The 18669-nt window shown below is 41.2% G+C and overlaps 1 protein-coding gene across 2 annotated transcripts in view; it reads left to right on the top strand.

The window, feature by feature from the left end:
* Positions 1 to 18346, top strand: part of PRCP (prolylcarboxypeptidase) — a 30988-nt gene extending 12642 nt beyond the window's left edge. For both annotated transcript variants that reach the window (XM_049823470.1, XM_049823471.1), the window contains exons 2-9: positions 3183 to 3323; positions 4460 to 4561; positions 4888 to 5069; positions 5801 to 5958; positions 7301 to 7473; positions 7990 to 8154; positions 10583 to 10770; positions 15159 to 18346. In XM_049823470.1, the coding sequence (XP_049679427.1) occupies positions 3183 to 3323; positions 4460 to 4561; positions 4888 to 5069; positions 5801 to 5958; positions 7301 to 7473; positions 7990 to 8154; positions 10583 to 10770; positions 15159 to 15363 (1314 nt within the window). In that variant the 3' untranslated portion in view covers positions 15364 to 18346. The remainder of the gene's footprint in view (positions 1 to 3182; positions 3324 to 4459; positions 4562 to 4887; positions 5070 to 5800; positions 5959 to 7300; positions 7474 to 7989; positions 8155 to 10582; positions 10771 to 15158) is intronic.
* The last annotated feature ends 323 nt before the right edge of the window (positions 18347 to 18669 follow it).

Genomic DNA, 18669 nt, shown 5'->3' with positions numbered 1-18669 from the left:
GGACATCTCCCAGCTGTGTCTTGATGTTCTGGATTCAGAATTTCTTGGCAATAACCAGCAGCTGTAACATCTTTCTCTCTTTCTTTGTCTCCTTTACAAATGTTAGGGTTTGGGGTTTAAGTCATGTCTTTTCAAGGGTAAAACACATAAGTTACTACAAGGTATGAAGCCCTGTCATCTAGCAGTAAAGCAGTTCCTGCTCTTCAGTTGAGTAATAGGTACTTGGGATTTTTTTTCTGGAGAGGTCTGGACTTGTGTTTGTGCTGCCTGGGATCTTACATGTGTCCATGGTTTGATGTGTTACGAATAGAGGCAGCTGAGCTGCCGTGAGGCTATCAAAACTTACAGACTGAGGGAGGAGTGGGAAAGAAGAATGTGACTGATGGCAGTGAGTGAGTCTACAGCGTGGCCCAGAGTCAAGATAGAGAATTGTGACACTTTGATCAACGTGGTTACTAAAACTGGCAAAAGAAAACTTAAATTCCTGTACTTTTCTTCCTCTTGGTATTGAGAGGCAGACTCACTAGAGCACTGGGATTTTGATGTTTGTTTTGTGGGAGTGGACTGATGGGTCACATCATAAGGAAACCATAGTAAATCGTATCTCTAAAGAAAACTAGCCATCATTCAGGAAAATATATTCATATTGGAGTATTACTATTCTAATTTTCCAGCTCCTGTGGGATAGGAACAGTAAGATGGGCTTTAGAATCTGTTCTGCACAATATCCCATTGAATAACCTCAGTCTGGTGCCAAAAGGATGCTTATCCATTAAACTACTCTGATTTTTTTTCACTCTTCCCACTCCCCCACCCCCATATGTTTTTTTTCTGTTGCATATTAAGCTGCTTGCACTGAGGAGATTTTGGTACATATCTTTGTAGTTCAGGAAAGTTGAATACTTCTTGTGGTGTAGTTTTGTGGTTGGTGCAATGGCTTCAGGCAGGAAGGATGTGGAATCAAGTTTTAAAGCTAAATGTTTAATTACAGATGATTCCATAAAAGGCAGACAGGACATACGAGCTTATTGTTTCCTATCTGTGGCTAGCAGCCTAACCAGAAAAGTTAAATAGAAAAAGATACTTCTGCCCTTTACAAACAGACCTGAAACAAAAGATATATTAGTTGTACTTTCTAATAGCGTTGGAGAAAGACTATACTATAGTATAGTCTGACTATACTAGACTACACTATAGTATAGTCTGACTATACTGTGGTTTTTATTAGAAATGCCTTATCTAATCCTTTTCTTTAACTGTCCCAGGGACTTATGACCAAAGACTTTTTCAGTTGCTGACCTTGCTCTGCCTTTCTATATCTAATCAGTCTTGATTATGCTTGATGTAGAAAGTGAAACTAAAATTAATAACTGCGAATGAGAAAGCAGCAGGTGAGTTGTCAGTGTAAAATAAGCCCAGCATATGTTCTCAGCACTTGAATTCAGTGAGACTCCTTAAATATGCGCATGATAACATCACCATGTACATATGAGTAAGTAGTAAATGGTCCCACTGAGCAAAACTGTAGAACATGTACAAATTAGTTTTATTTGGGTCTTGATGTAGTCACTGAAGTTAACTTATTCAGGGTGAAGACATTCTCTCATGTCTGTCAAGACCATGCAAAGACCTTCAGCTGCTCCTGCTGTTCTGCTAGCCATGAGCTGCAACACAACTGTCCTCTCACTTCAGTCCAGCAGTGAGTAAGCTTTGAGAGAGTTTGGGAAAGACACTTTGCAGCAGATTGTATGTCTTAAGTTCCTGCACTCTGACCCAAAGCAAATATAAGTACATGGTGTGGAGTAGCTGGATCCTGCAGGTCAAGAGTTAGGCTTTCCTGAGCTGCCTGGGAGGAATCTGCCTAGCAGTTAGGTCACTAAGTTGGCCGCGAGTGCTTGCATTTGTGTGCAGTTTGCTGCTTTTAACATTAACTTGGAGATATTCTCAAAGTAGGAAATCTGAAGGGTTGGTTCCTGGAGCATCTGAGAGATTTGGCAGAGTTGTCGGTGTAAAGACAGATGGGTGAGCAGAGATGTTCAAGCCAGCAGATGTCAGGCTGTTACCGCCAGCAAGAAACTATGAAGGGAAAAGATGATGCTTTATGCTGATGCAAGTCAAAATTGGGAAGCTACAGGTTATCTTCAACTGTTGAATAAAAGTAGTGATGATTTGTGACTACATGGTAATTAAGCAGCATAGCTCTTCTGGAGTAGTTGTGTGTTTTGTTTTGGTTTTTATTTTTTTATAGTAGAAGCCTATGTGGGTATTCCAGGATAAGATTATGTCCATGCAGGGAATTACTTTGTAAAAGCAATTGATAAACTTTCCAGTATGGATGATTGCTTGGGGAAGGATGGGTCAAGGAGGATAGTGCATACAAAGCAGTGTGAGTAAAAGCTGAAAAACTGACTTTAGGAATTGAACTTAAATTTCTAATGAGGGAATGAAGCTAACACTGTGGGGTTTGGTTTGAGTGGTATGTATAGACTTCCAATATTTGTAGGGCAGTGGAAAGAATTGGGGAGGGTATGTGAATTAGTGAAAATTGCAAGGAGAGAAGAACCATTCCATAAAACTTTGAAAAATCTGTCAATAGTACAACTACTACAAGGAATTAGTATTTTCTAAGAATTAAAAAATACCCAAACCACTTTCTAACAAGAATCTGTTTAAATTTCAATCTTATGCTGAAAGGAGAAGAAAAGGAAGAAGGTTTGGGTATGTTTTTTTTGTTGTTTGTTTCTTTTTTTAAATAAATAAGGCTAGTAAGGAATTTTCCTAAGACTCAAAACACTGCAGGACAGTGACTCTTTTTACTTGTTGATACAGTTTTATTACATCAGATACTTAATTGATCCCTCAGCAGATTTGTCCGATTACCTAAATATATTTAGAATCTCTCGTGTTAAGTATGATGCTATAAAAAGGGCATGGATTTTTTTATAGCTGACAGTAACTTTTCTCCTTCAGTGTATACAGCTGTAATTTTGGTTGGTTTCCATCCTAAAGCAGGAGAATTTTGATGTATTAGGAATATAAATTAATTCAATGTCATTTTTTATCTCAGTAAAACTTTTCTGCTGTTCTTTATTTTTCATCTGCAGAGTAACTGTCAACACTTCCAGTGGACTCTGGGATCAACTTTAGCTTTCTGAACATGTTGTTGTTTCTTGTTCTTACAGATTGATCACTTTGGATTTGATGAAAATCTTACATTCCAACAACGGTATCTAGTAGCAGATCAGCACTGGAAGAAAGACAATGGACCAATACTATTTTATACAGGCAATGAAGGAGACATCACATGGTTCTGCAACAATACGGTATTTAGAAAAGAGATTCTTGATTCTTAAATTAGTCGTCCTTTCCAGTAGTGGCATACTGAAAAAACAAGGAAGAACAAGGAGACAGTGTCAGAATATCGTTTAAAGAGAAGTTTATAATGATTGTTATGGTTGTTACAGGAGGAGGAGGAAGCTGAACAAAAGTACAGAAAAAGTTTTAGGGGGTTCAGGGTCCTATTTGAAGCCCATAGAAATCAAAGCGATGCACTTACATTAACTTCCTGCAGTAGTGAAGAAAATTTCTAGAATAAACACTGTAAGGTGCCTCAAGCTAAGAATGCAAAATTTTGGAGCAAATTACACCTATCCTTGTACTTTAGGTTCCCCAAGTAAAATGGGAGGTTTGGGTAGTTGTTTTTTCTCTATAAGAAAAATGTGAAGTGAAATGAAGGGGGCTGGAAATCAAAGATACATTATTCTTGTTCTCCGACAAGACCTGCGGAAATTTTTACTTCCCTGACTGATACAAATGTGGAATGGAGTGTGGGTATTTTTCAGCCACTTCAATACAAAGTCCGGTAACACAACAGGAGGTGGCATGTGCTCAGCTCAAAGCAACCAAGGACTGCCTACACACTTTGTTCGGTCAGCAGGCGATCTCTGTCTGCTTGTTTCCATAACTGGTGGTAACAAGCTGCTGTCAATAAGTAATAACAAGTTGTAGTTATTTATTAGTTGGAAATAAGTGTATTGCAATGCTCTAGATTATTGCTTATAGCCAGACAATTTTTTTGTTTTCTGTAATGTAGTCCTAACTCAAATGCATGCTTTTCTCCTGTAGCATTTTTCATTTCCTGTGGATTAAGCTCATGCTGTAGGAGTTCTGGCAGGATTGCCTGTGTCTACTCATAAAACAATACTGCTTAATATTTTGCAGCATTTAAATATACATATTTTCTTTGTACGTGTCCCTGTCTCTGGGTGGATATCTGTTTTGTGTGTCTTTCTTACTTCAGTGATACTTTAAAACTAAAATGTACTCTGTCTTTCTAGTTGTATTTTGATAGTGATATCGTTCTAATCAAAGAATAAGAGTTGGAATACACTAGACTGAAAGTAGAGACTTTGAGAATAATTGATTCAACTTATTTAAGTGTCTGTTTTCCTCCAACCAGGGTTTTATGTGGGATGTGGCTGAAGAACTTCATGCCATGCTAGTGTTTGCTGAACATAGATATTATGGAGAATCTTTGCCCTTTGGGAATGAGTCTTTCAGTGTAAGTGTCGTCTTTTGTCTTCCTAATGTGTTCTATGCAAATATAATTCTGCCTATTGTAATTCTTGCCAGTGCAATGACTGTTAGCCTGAGTAAGATTTAAATGTGCTAGAAGCACACAACTATCCTATTTTTGTAATTATCAATTCTAGGATAAAAAAAATCTGAGATTTTTCCAGCACTTCAAGGCACACCTGCAAAGAATATTTCATTTGTTATCAGGTACATGTTTAGAACTCTACAGCTGCTGTGTGGGATGGAAAGACTGCTGCTGGAAGTCACTCCTGTGCTATATATATATATTATAACCTGCTTTCTTTGTCTCAGGATTCCAAGCATCTGAATTACCTGACATCAGAACAAGCTCTGGCAGACTTCGCAGTACTAATTGAGTACTTAAAAACGACCATTGCAGGAGCCCGTTACAGTCCTGTCATAGCTATAGGAGGGTCTTATGGAGGAATGCTTGCAGCCTGGTTTAGGATGAAGTACCCCCATGTGGTGGTTGGGTGAGTGTATTCATCCTGCTCAAACATAGAGCAGACATTTGTTACTTCTGTGCTATAAATATTACAGCACTAGGAGAAGTACCATAATTGAAGCTAGCTTGAAGTTTTCACTATTGGGAGGAAGAATAAAGTTACCCTTAATTTGGGAAGAGGCACTGTTTGCCTAATAAAGACAACTGTAGATCAGCAGGTACTAGATGGTGTGTATTTTCAGACCTATCTGTTGGTTTTGTAAAAACAATTATTATGAACACTGACTTTGCACCTAATTTTTTTTAATGTCACCAGACCTACTGGTGGCTTGAGGCAGGTCTTTAATCTCTTCAGTGCCTTAGTTCCTCTTTGGGAAACAAGAATAGTAATTCCCCTACCTTTGTCTGCTAGAGAGTAGATTTTTGTGGGCAGGGGCTCTCTTCAGTTGAGTTTTCATAATGCCTAGTGAGAAAGATGTAGTTGCTAATGAGAATGAAAACAATAAATTAAGCAAGTTTGAATTTCAACTTAATGTATTTACTGATACCTTTGTACTAGTGTCTAAGACTTAGAACCTTCAACAGCCTTTGCGTGCTGACCTATAGAATAGTTTTGCAACATCATGGTAAGTTCGCCTAGGGCTCAGTATCCAAGCTGAATTATAAATGCTGCTTAGATAGTGACTGTGGGGAGGGTATTGACCAGAGGACGGAATTTCACTTTGGAGGGGTTCAGGATCTTTTTCTGTGCATTTACAGAGCTCTGGCAGCCTCTGCCCCAATCTGGCAGTTTGGTGATTTGGTTCCGTGTGGCACTTATTTCAGCATAGTGACCAATGATTTCAAAAAGAGTGGGACAGGCTGCTCAGAAAGCATCCGGAATTCCTGGAATGCCATTAACCACCTTTCCTCAACAGGTAAGACCTCACCAATACCTTTTTTCAAAGGGTCGTAATGTTCAGGATTGTGTTACGACTTCATAAAATCAGCAAGCTCATGTTATGGCTTTCACCTGTATACGTATTGGTGGTTTTGAAACTATACTCTTAGTATGGGAAACTGCCAAATGAGCTTAGTGTTTGGTTGGTTTTTTTTTTAAATGTCTGTTTTGTTGAATCACAAGCTCATTCAGGCCTGGTGCGATTCAGAATCCAGGTCCGAACACCCCTAAGGTCAGATAGGAGCTGACTCCAGATCAGAACCTCAAGGCTTGTATTCCTTTCTGACAAAGTAGGCTAGATAGCTGTTACTGTTAAAAAGAATAGTTTAAATACCAACTGAGGCAATCAGGTATAGAAAATCACTGCAATCCTTACAAATTCAGTGCTAGGGGCTCAGCTGGACTCAATGATCTTAAGGGTTTTTTCCAGCCTAAATGATTCTATGATTCTACAACTACCTGAAAGGAGGTTATAGCAAGGGGATGTCAGTTTCTTTTCCCAGGTAACAAGTGATAGGATGAGAGGAAATGGCCTCAAGTTGTGCCAGAGGAGGTTCAGATTGGATATTAGGAAAAATTTCTTCCCCAAAAGGGTTGTCAGGCACTGGAACAGGCTGCCTAGGGAAGTGGTTGAGTCACCATCCCTGGAGATAACTTAAAAGACATGTAGATGTGGTGCTTAGGGACATGGTTTAGTGCTGGCTTTGGCAGTGTTAGGTTTATGGTTGGACTCTGATCTTAAAGGTCTTTTCCAACCTAAATGATTATATAATTCTATATCAGATGAGGTTGCTGTAGAGCAAAGGAATGCAATTTAAAAAAAAAAAAAAATCTTGCTAATTCAGTTCTGTGTCCTAAAGAGAAAGCCTGGTATGATGAGTTAGCTAATTAAAATCAAGGAAGCTGAATTGGGTGAGTTTCTAGACCAGATCAAATAATGAAAGGGAAGGCCAGGAGAGTCCCAGGAGATCTGTCTATTAATACTCCTTGCACTGTGTGCTAGCTGGTTTGAAGTTTTCCTTTTGTTGGAAGAAGTGTGCCCTGATGTTACCTCCTAGCAAAAAAAATGCCAAATATCTTGTAAATCTTTGGGGTTTTAGATAACATTATCTTAGCTGTGACATACCCATATGCTGTAGTATGCAGATGGTATTTCCCTTCACTTAGAGGTGCTGACTAAAATTTGATCTGCTGTGCTTGTACGTATGTGGAATAATTTCACCAGATTATTTATGCTAAGTGAAAATATTTTTTAGCGGCACAACTGACCTATGTGTTAATGGTATAATACATTAAATATTTAATTTTTTTTATTAAAGATGCAGGTTTACAGTGGCTTTCCAGCACATTTCATTTGTGCAGCCCATTGAAAAATCTTCAGGATGCTGCTATATTGAAAAATTGGCTGAGTGAAACATGGGTAAACTTGGCTATGGTGAACTATCCCTATAAAGCTGACTTCTTGCAGCCTTTGCCAGCTTGGCCTATACAGGTAATTGAGAAACAATGTCTTTTAGAATTGACCATTTGGTTTAACTAATTTTCTCCTTTTCTCCTAGCCTGCACCTTTTCCTTTGTTTTTGACTTGATAGAACCAATATGGCTGAAAAAAGAGAACCAGGGCAGTATCTTCTTGTGCATCAACTGGTTTGTTGACTAACTGCCATTTGTATGGCTAATAGGTTGCATCAAGAGCCCAGAAGAAGAGTGCCAGGGATGACTGAAAGGCTTCCGCTATCCTGCAGAGTTGTTCTTGAGGAACAGAAATGCTGCACAAAAAGCACATGCAATTAGACCTTCTGATGCCAGGCTTAGCTGCAAGAGCTTGCAATTAAAGAGAAAATTTTGAGCCTATGTCCTTTTGGATGTGGGAGAATTAGTGAGAGAGGAAATGTGGATCCCCACAAATGTATTCCTTGCAGGGTCACTTCTCAAAGCAGAACCATCAGGTATCATGTGTTAATCTTTATTTCTTGCAGATTTAGACCCCCTCTTCTCTCTGTTGTAGGAAGTCTGCAAGTTCTTGAAGGATCCCAGTCTCTCTGACAAATTGTTGCTGCAGAATGTGTTCCAGGCGGTAAATTTATACTACAATTATTCAGGAGAAGCCTCATGCTTAGACATGTCTGAGACTGCAACAAAGAATCTGGGCCAGTTGGGTTGGTACTATCAGGTATGCGCTCTATCCTTTCTAAATTGCAACTCAGTGAGGTTTTTTGAGCTAGAGCTGATGGCAAATTACCAAGTCATCTGTCAGTATGTTGTGCCAGATGTAATTGATGTACTGATGACAAATGTAATCATGAAGCAAGTATGATTGTCCAGGGGAGGGCAAGGCAGAGAAGAGAAGCAGCTTTCCCACAGGTTTAGGTTGTGTCTTCATTATCTAGCTAATTGTTGAGTTTCAGCTCTTTATATTGACTGGAAAATGATGTACAGCAGCAGCATCTTGGTTTTGTAATCCCCCATCACAGCTGTCCACCCCAATTTGTGCATGCAAATATGTCAGGATATGTTGATACTGATAGCTTTCAACTAAAGCTATTTATCCTGTAGCTCACTGAGACACAACCTTCCCCATCAAGTAGGTAACAAAAAGAAATCCCTGTGGTAAGAGGTCCAGGGGATTCTGCTCTCCCTATCCCATTTACTAAGCACATGCAACACTCATATATACAGTCTCTTGACTGAGGAGCAGGACAGCTTCTTCCAGAAGCAAGGTCGTAAGAATTTGATGTTCAGGTTGTGACCATCTGCTCTTGGCTACTGTCTCCTACTGTATTTGTTCTGCACAGCTCCAGGAGATGTGCAGGCTTTATAAGTTGTCCTCTGAGAAAGGGGGGAAACACCATGTGGGTAACAAAGAATATGGCAGCTGTGCTCATCAAAACAATACATCCACTCTGCATTTTGTTTCCTGCCTGCTTCCGAAGGCATGTGGGAAAGGGGGCAAGTAGGAACAGACTGTGAGTTAGATTAATTGCTGCGGTGGGGGTTATGTTGCTTCCAGGGTGTAATTTATATTTCTTTTTTTAGCTAGTATCACTAAGGTGTCAGAGAATTCATTGTGTGAAAGATAAAACTTTTGCTTACCATCTACAAGAAGGGCGATAAAGAGGATCTGGGGAACTGCAGGCCTGTCAGTCTGACCTTGGTGCTGGGGAAGGTTATGGAGCAGATCATCTTGAGTGCCATCACGCAGCATGTACAGGACAACCAGGGGATCAGGCCCAGTCAGCATGGGTTTCTGAAAGGCAGGTCCTGCTTGGCTCACCTGATCTCCTTCTATGACAAGATGAACCACTTAGTGGACGAGGGAAAGGCTGTGAATGTTGTCTACCTAGACTTTAGTAAAGCCTTTGACACCGTTTCCCACAGCATTCCCCTGGAGAAACTGGCTGCTCATGGCTTGGACAGGTATACTCTTCACTGGGTAAAAAACTGGCTGGATGGCCGGGCCCAAAAAGTGTTGGTGAATGGAGTTAAATCCAGTTGGTGGCCAGTCACAGGTGGTGTTCCCCAGGGCTCAGTATTGGGGCCAGTTCTGTTTAATATCTTTATCAATGATCCGGATGAGGGGATCAAGTGCACCCTCTGTAAGTTTGCAGGTGACACCAAGTTGGGCGGGAGTGTTGATCTGCTGGAGGGCAGGAAGGGTCTACAGAGGGATGTGGACAGGCTGGATCAATGGGCCGAGGGCAGTTGTATGAGGTTCAACAAGGCTCAGTGCTGGGTCCTGCCCTTGGGTCACAGCAACCCCATGCAGCGCTAACAGGCTTGGGGAAGAGTGGCTGGAAAGCTGCCTGGTGGAAAAGGACCTGGGGGTGTTGGTTGACAGCCGGCTGAAGATGAGCCAGCAGTGTGCCCAGGTGGCCAAGAAGGCCAGTAGCATCCTGGCTTGTATCAGGAATCGTGTGGCCAGCAGGACTGCGGAAGTGATCGTTCCCCTGTACTCGGCACTGGTGAGGCCGCACCTCGAGTCCTGTGTTCAGTTTTGGGCCCCTCACTACAGGAAAGACATGGAGGGGCTGGAGCGTGTCCAGAGAAGGGCAACGAAGCTGGTGAAGGATCTGGAGCACAAGTCCTATGAGGAGCGGCTGAGGGAACTGGGGTTGTTTAGCCTGGAGAAAAGGAGGCTGAGGGGAGACCTTATCGCTCTCTACAACTACCTGAAAGGAGGTTGTAGTGAGGTGGGTGTTAGTCTCTTCTCCCAAGTAAGAAGTGATAGGACAGGAGAAAATGGCCTCCAGTTATGGCAGGTGAGGTTTAGATAGGCTATTAGGAAAAATTTCTTCCCTGGAAGGGTTATCAAGCATTGGACAGGCTGCCCAGGGAAGTGGTGGTGTCACCATCCCTGGAAGTATTGAAAAGACCGTGTAGACGTTGTGCGTAGGGACGTGGTTTAGTGGTGGATGTGGCAGCGTTAGGTTAATGGTTGGACTCAATGATCTTAAAGGTCTTTTCCAACCTATAATGTTTCTATGATAGTTTGACAGTAATTACTGATCAAATGCTGTTTAGGCTTTTTTTTATTTAAATACTGCACTAACAACTATAGGACAGTTTCCTGGGAATACATTTTGTCTTGCTCTTTCTTTCAGGCTTGCACTGAGATGGTGATGCCCATGTGCACAGATGGTGTCAATGACATGTTTGAGCCTCAGAAATGGGACTTCAATGCACTTTCAGAAGAGTGTTACAAGCTGTGGGGAGTGAGGCCTCGTCCCTCTTGGATTCTTTCTATGTATGGAGGGAAAAACATAAGTTCACACAGCAACATTGTCTTCAGGTGAGCCTTGCTTCAGCTTCTAGAGTGGAATCTTACACCAATTTGGGTTGTCAGTGCAGAGAGCCTGCCTTAAGTAGCAAAAGGATCTGTCTCCAACACTCCAGCTCAATAAATGATGGGCATGCTTTGTGTTCCTCTTGAGAGTAAAATGGTCAAGTTGCAGTGGCCAAAGAAGCCAACTGTTCTGTTGCTGCCTGTGTGACTCTAAAAGAAGAATCTGGGTTGGGATTCTGCCAAATGTAATTTTCTTCCCATGTGGATTCCTTCTTATCTTGTGGCCAAAGTCCAGGCTTCCCATGCTGGTAAATCCATTTAGCTTTTATGAAGCCAAAGCACTGTCTCTTCCACATAAAAGGAAAGTATAAACAAGCTCTAGCTGTGGCACAGGACCTTGGTCACTAAAACTGTTGCTCAGGGTGATAGCCTTGTGGATGGGCTGGTGTGACGTTCCTCTTCCCTCTCTTTTCTGTATCAAAGGGATAACTTGGGGAGCTTTCCTATCACTGCGAATTGCCCTTTTCTTTTAGTGGTAATTAGGCAAGTTTCAACAGACTTGTGTAAGATCCAAATACAAGGAGATGCTTCCATTCTAGCAAGGGATACTGGTAATACAACAGAAGTTTGTCTGAAACACTTTTGTATGTGGACAAAAAGTGAAATAAATGTTTCAGTCTAGTGCAAAGATTAGTGCATGTTGCTTGCTCTCTACTCAGCCTTCACTTTCCTTATTTTAAGGTTAAACTCTGCTTTCTTTAAAGGGAAGTTCATGTAGCTGTACTTCTGCTGTGAGGTGATACAGAGTTTTGAACAGCCAAGTACTGGCTGTTCATTAGGTTGTTAATGTGGTAGGGAGGAATTTAATAAACCCATTAAAGCCAGTGCTTCAGGAGTTCCGACTTGCTGTAGTGATTGCCCACTGCGGGCAGCTTCTGGATATGTAGTCCTCTGTGCTCTGGTTAAAATTGTGCAAAGCTTTTTTCAGAGAAAACCCTGCCACTTCTTTAAACAAAACTCAAAATTAGTCTGTTGGACTTGGTAAATAGGTGTGTATTTTAAAAGTAGAAAGTCCTTACTTGAATTGGGGATTATTCTCCGGATTTCAGCTATTAGCGTTGGTCTGTTTGACTCCAAAGGCCTGTTGCTTTCCTCTTGTTTGCCTCTTGCTGTTTCTGTCCCAGCAGGATATCTGCTCTAGAGTGAGAAATTCCACCCTTTTCAAAAAAACTTTTTAATGAAAAAAAATTTGTTGGTTTAACTTAATTTTTGCAGAGTGGTGCTTATTTCCAAGGCTTGACAGCTCTGTACAGTAGAAATCAGCTTTGTAAGCGATAGACAAGCAAACAAATCTAAATAAGTGTTAAGAATTTATGCCAGCTGAAGGAGCTTGAAATGAGAAAAGCTTGAAAGCAACCAAATGAATGAAGTAGTGCTGTACACACAAAGCTTTGGGTCTCAAGCTGGGTTGTTTCTCTTCGAACAAATACATTGTCAACACTGTACATTTTATATAAGAGCCTTTTATCCTTGAACACTGTAGAGTGCTTTACAAAAAATATCCCTATGTTTACCAGAGGTTGCAGCTCCCTGTGGGGTAAAAAGCACTGTTTCAAGTGTCAGGCAACTTGCACAACAGTTTAGCTCAGGAAAGGAAGAATACTTCATCTACAGAGAACCACTGTCGGGTGGATTTATCCAGCTGCAGTGGGATTTGGCCAGGATGCTTAAACTGGTGTTGCCACATCTCTCTCTGCGAGCAGCACGTTGTATGTATTGTATGGTATTCACGCAGGAATCTCCATTGCCACTTTGGTACCTTCTTGGAGATAATCTAGTGTGTGAGTAGTTACTTAAGCTGTAGGCAGATATTATTTGCCTGTCCTGGGCAGCACATCGTTACTAAAACACTACTTCGAGGAAATTGGGTTTTTCAGAACCCTGTTTGCCCTTTCTCTTCCAGCAGCTTCCACTCCTGATACTCTTACTGGAACATGCTGTGTACTTAGTGTGGAAGTGCTACACAGTGGTGGAAATGGTGTTTTGCTGCTGTTCATGCATGTGGTGGGAGAGAGCTTGTAGCAGTTGGTAGTGTCTTGTCATCAACATACTATGGTGGTCAAAATCAGCCCAGGTTGTATCAGACAGTACAAAATTTGTTGTGCAGAGTCTGAAAATTGGTATATTTCAGTCTGGATGGATCACACCTAGGTTGTATGCTTCTAAGTTAGGGCAACCACCTATCCACTTTTGCACTGGCAGGGGAGAGGCCGAAAGTGAAGGCTCTGTTTTGAGAGATACTGGACCTATGTGCAGAAGGGGGTATCGTTAGCATAAAAGAAGGGAATGGAGGAAAAGAAAAGGCATAACAGTGTGTGGCTGAAGAGAAAAGGTGAGAGGAAAAAAGTTAATAAAAGGAAACTTGGCACTTCTGGAGAGTGGACATGTTAAAAAAGGATGCACAGACAGGGCTGCTAAGATTGTGTAAAACCTCTCCTTGTTTATGGGTAGGGCTGGAGGGCTGAGGAGGCTCTGAAGACATGATAGGAAAGGAAACTTTGCTGTGGGATAGGCAGGACCCTATTTATGCTGTAAAGGAAATATGAATTAAACAGGACTAGTGTGCTGATATTTTGCATTTGTGTTTTTTTCTGAAGCTGAACTTGCCTGGCCACTGCTAAGAAGGAATGGCTGACTTTTTTATTCTTTCTTTTCTTTTACTATTTCTGTTTACATTGGGAAACTCCTGTCCTGCAAGATGGGCAACTGAGTACTTACATGAATGTGTAGTTTTAACACACAAATAATCCATTCCAGTTGGTACTGAATTATCTTATTCTGTAAAGCTTTTAAGACTTACGATTATTGTGTGGTGAGCCCTCAGTCACCCCTCCTCTCAGCAAGTATCACTTCCCAAACTGTGTCAGTGACTCTGGTGCCATCACTTGGCAGGAGTAGCAGAGGACGCAGCCAGAAGCTCCCAGAAACAGCCAGAGGCCGTGTTGTTTTCTTGTGCCATGCTTAGTTTCCACATGACTGGGACCAAAAGATCCAAGTTCATGTACATCTTGGGTCTCTCAGCAACTCATCCCCCTGTTGCTAAGGTGCTCTGCTGATTCAGGTGACCTTTTAAATCAAATGGTTTTTGCTTATTGGTCAGGTCTGTATGCTTCTTGTTATGTTGATACAAAATGTTTCTCTTCTCCTAAGTTGTATTTAGAACCACTGAAAATAAAGAACTACAGAGATTCAAGATACTTTTTTTTTTTCAGTGGATACACAAATAAAGCATTAGTTCAGACCCCATCAGGTTTTTACTCTTAGTTACTTCCACAAAACTCTTTTTTATTCATTATTTTTTTCTGTTATTTTGTGGTGCTGCCATTGTGGTATCTTTCTAGCTGCATATCTCTTAATGTCCAAGGTTGTTTTAATTTCTTAGATTCTCCTAGAAACTTAAGCTGACATACAATAGTCCATCTCTAATGTTTCCTTTTGTGGGTGGGTCCAGTGTTTTAAGTGAGGAACAGATTTAGATTTGTGTAGTTCCATAAGTATACGGATGTTTCTTTGTGCAGAAAAATGGACCACATGTGGGAAGAATCTTGTGGTAAAGGAAAATAAGATGTAGTAGGCATTACTGGGTTGAGTCCGAACCTAGAAATGAGAGAGGCAAAACTCTCATCCCCATTCAGCCATTGGCCTGCTCCATGGACCAGGCATTATTTGGAGCCAGTTCTACAATGCAAGGAATCCTTTCATTGACTTGGGTTGAGGGAGGAGGGGGAGTAAATTGCATTAAATTGTCCTGTTCCAGAGGAAGAGTCATTGTAGACCGTTTTTTGAGGGATAAAAGCTTTATTTTAATATGTTTCGTATTAGAAATAAGGGGACTAATGGAAAGTCCAAGCGTTTCTTTGCAAAACCAGGTTGGTACCCAGCTGAAACGGCAAAAGGTAGAATTTCCTGAAAATTCAGCTCTAAAAGGTCCAGTTAGTTATTCGTTTATGGCAGACTGTGAAGAAGGAAAGCAAAGTGCTTTTGATTTGGGAATTTGGACATGTCTTTGTACAGGGGAACCTGAACCTTTTATGGCAATGACAGGTGGCAGCAGATCTATCTCCAGAGGCTGCAACACTTATAGCTTATCTGAATTAGCAGATGATTGACACAAGTGTAGCTTTCCTTAAGCTGCTAATACCTCTGCACCTCTGTCAAGAAAGCTCTTTTCAGCAGGGTGGTGGGCACAAGACATTGAGACAGGCCTGAGGTCTGTTTCTGTTGGTGCGTATACAAAACTAGTTGAAAGTCAATGTGGGTATGTTGATGTGAGCCGCAGCCCCACTTTGAATTGCTGTGTGGATATATCCTAATGAAGTATTCTTTCCTTACAGCAATGGTGGCCTGGACCCATGGTCTGCAGGTGGGGTGACCCAGAACATCACTGATTCCCTCGTGGCAATTGTGATCCCAGATGGAGCCCATCACCTGGACCTACGCAGCCGCAACCCTCTGGACCCCAAATCTGTGCAGCAAGCTCGAGCCTTGGAAATCCGCTACATGAAGCAGTGGATTGAAAAGGCCAGGTGCAACCACTGAAGTGGTACTGCAACAACTGTGGCCATTATACCTCTGTTGGCTTTGCTGGTAGTAGGGCCAGGCCTTACCACATGGTCACTTGAACATTTCACTCCTGCTTCCTCACCTGTGTTGCAGTGCTAACCATTGCTTGCGCCCATGAGAAAAGCAGGCAGCAGATGGATGGAGAGCATTCTCGGATAATAAACTTTAGTCAAAGTGCATGGATTGAGCTGCCTGCTCTGGCTTGCTTTCCTCTTCTGCTCTTCTCAAATGCTGTACTTTACCATAAAGAGTTCCTGTTCTAGGCTTGATGCCTTCCTCACTGCGCTAGGTGATTGTCCTGACTGCGGGTACATACAGTGGATTAAATGGCAGTGCTGTTGATGATGAAACTCCTGCTGCCTTCAGTGGGATTTCAGACATCCTCAGCTGTTGTAAACTGTCATGGCAGGGGCATGGAGGTAATGGGGGAACAAAAGTCACATCTTACTGTGATGTTTGGTGGAGAGGTAGGGAAGGCATGGGGAAAACTGGCTGTGCTGTTTATAAAGAAACTAAACAGCCCTTACCCTTTGGAATTAATGCTGGAAAAGATGCAAATATCTTTTTTTTTCTTTTTTTTTTTCTCCCCCTTAGTTTTCTGGCAGCTTATTAATCAAAGCTGCTTCAGGTGGCTTTCCATTTTGCGCTATACTGAACAGTCAGGGCTGGGCCTGGACTCACTCTGCTGATAACTGGCTAAGCATGCACAATCTGCATCAGGGTTTTATTTCTTCCTTTGCTGTTTGTCCTAATTCTGAAATACCTGCTGCTGTGATGATGGTTGCCAAAGAAAACTCTGGGTATATTTTGTGTGTGTGTGTGTGTATGTGTATGTATGTGTATCCCCCACAAACACTTAGCTTTTTCAAATCAGGAAGCTTTCGAAGCTATTCTCTGGAAGAGCAAATGTGACACTTGTGCTGGCTAGATCTTATGAAGTGACAAATAATTGGGGTTGTGCCTTGTGTGGGTTCCTCCCTCCCCCCCATTCTGTGTATTGTTCAAATTCTGCATGATCTGTTTGCTGATGGCTCTTCAATAAAAGCCTTTTTAAAAAAAATTGTTTGCGGGACAAACTATTCAAAACACAGAATGCAGCTATCCTCTTGGATCAGCCTAAAGCCTGATGCTGAGCTCAACAAGCCAGGTGCACTGGGCTTTCTGTAAGGCTTCCAAAACAGACAAACTGCCCTGATTCATGAGACAGCATATTTGACATTAATAAATGGCTGGGGCAGTCCCCTCGTTTTCCAGCTTTGGCTTCATTCACACTGAAGCCCTTCTTCAGAAAGAATTCTTTGCAGTTTAAAGGACAACTCCATTTCAGAGAGACTCGGGCAAGGCTTCTTGTCCCCAGACTTAAAATTCCAGTTCTCTTGAAAAGTTTTCTCAGCTTTTATGATATGCCTGATAGTTGAGTATTTTCCTAAGACACCAGGTGGCCTTTTCTGTTTCCAGTCTCTTCCCATCCTCTGGGAACAAAGCAAAGCCAACACTGAAATTTTATATTTTAAAACACTCCTGTGCATCTTCTTTATAATAGTTCCTGGCATTCCCTTGTCTTATGTTAAATATGGCATTTATGTTCAGACTCTGCAATCTGAACCTCTTGTGCCCTTGAGCAAAGTTATTATTTAAGAGACTGTAGAGAACAAGACCAGAGAAGAACCACAGGGGGAAAAGGAAGAGCAATGTAGAATTTGTTTGAAACTTGTTGACTGAAAGCTGTTGGCAATCCCTTTTCCAATAGTTCCAATTTTTGGTACTCTCCTGTAAATATACTCCAGTCTTTTGCTCATGTACTTCATAATGACATGGTGGCCTTGAATTTTTGGTTTTTGAAACAAGTAAAAATTATTTCTTAATCAAGTGGGTTACAGTCAAGAATTTAGAAATACCATTGTATCTTCTTATGTGTTTATTGATGTGTGGTCATGTCCTGGTTTACCGCAAGACAACGAATAGAATCTGCAAGAGTAAATATAAATTTGGGGATCACAAATCGTTTAACTAAAGAAGCAAGAGCCTGATCCAACTGCTCCCACTGATTGCTCAGAGTGCTACTCCAAGTGCAGATTCTGGGATAAACATTTCTATGTTGTATGGAGAAAGATAGGATGTTCATGTGTTGGGCTGTGAACAGTCCAAATTGACAGCTACTGTATGTTGTTAATCAGCTTGTGTCTCCTCTCTCTCCCCTGCTGGCTAACTTACTGTCTCAGGAAACAGCTTCTTTGTTTGGAAAACACTTTTTTGTTTCACTCAGCATAAGTAATTTAAACTTTCATTCCTCTTTTCTTTCTTTTTTCATTCCTTTCATAAGCAGAAAAAAAATGCCTTTAAAACTTTAAAACCCATGCAATTTTCAATTTTTAGAAATTACATTTTAAACCAAAAATTGTTCAGTGTGGTTTTGTTTGGTTGTTTGTTTTTTTAATTTGTTTTTAATAATCTTACTATTCCATTCAGTTTCTGTCTGTGAGACTTTGATTCAAGTGCATTTTGGATCAGGTTCTTACTGCTTGGGCCAGCTTATGAATTAGGCGACTTTTTTTCTGCTCAAGTTGAGTAGTTGAAACTTTAAGTCTTATTGACCTTAAGTGTTCAGATGTCATCTTAAAATCTATGTATGCATCTCTGTACGCTACCGAGGGACTGTCTGTGGTGTTTGGCTACCTCGTCTCAATGTTAGCTCTCCTGCTTGTTTCATGCAGGTGAGAACAAAATGGGCCATGGGAAATGGCCAATTTTTCTTTCCAGGCGTATGAAGATGGGCCATACTTCATCTCGGGCTTATGTATGTCCTTGGCACATATCATGAATGATTGGAATTTAAAAATGTATGTTTTCTACTCATTGGGGAAAATGTAGAAGGAAAAAGAATGAATGGTTTGCCCAAAGCATGAATCTTACTGGTGAAACTGCAGTTTTATGAATAAAAATGCATTAAAATAACAAAATGTGAGTTTCTGGAACTGGATTTTGTTTTGCACGGACATGGATTTTTATTCCTTGGCAGATATGGAGTTGTGCAAATAACATTGTCTTGTTTGTGCTTGACTCAGGTGGAGTGGAGGGAAACTAGTTGAGGTAATCCTCAGGTTACACACACAGCGGTCGAGATGTCAGATGGCAGGTCTCTGCACTCATTGGGTAGTTTCTCACTTCGGAGGTTTAGCTGCGTGGTGAGGAGCAGGCGTATGAACTGGTTGTTCTCCATAGGTGACAATGTTGAATGCAATCAAGCTAGCTATAGTGGGGAAAAATCCATTTTGTTTTTGA

The sequence above is a fragment of the Accipiter gentilis genome, chromosome 19, assembly GCF_929443795.1.
Source record: "Accipiter gentilis chromosome 19, bAccGen1.1, whole genome shotgun sequence".
NCBI classification, from domain to species: Eukaryota; Metazoa; Chordata; class Aves; order Accipitriformes; family Accipitridae; genus Astur; species Astur gentilis.
The sequence above is the reverse complement of the archived record's forward strand: the minus strand, read 5'-3'. Positions and strand labels throughout refer to the sequence as shown.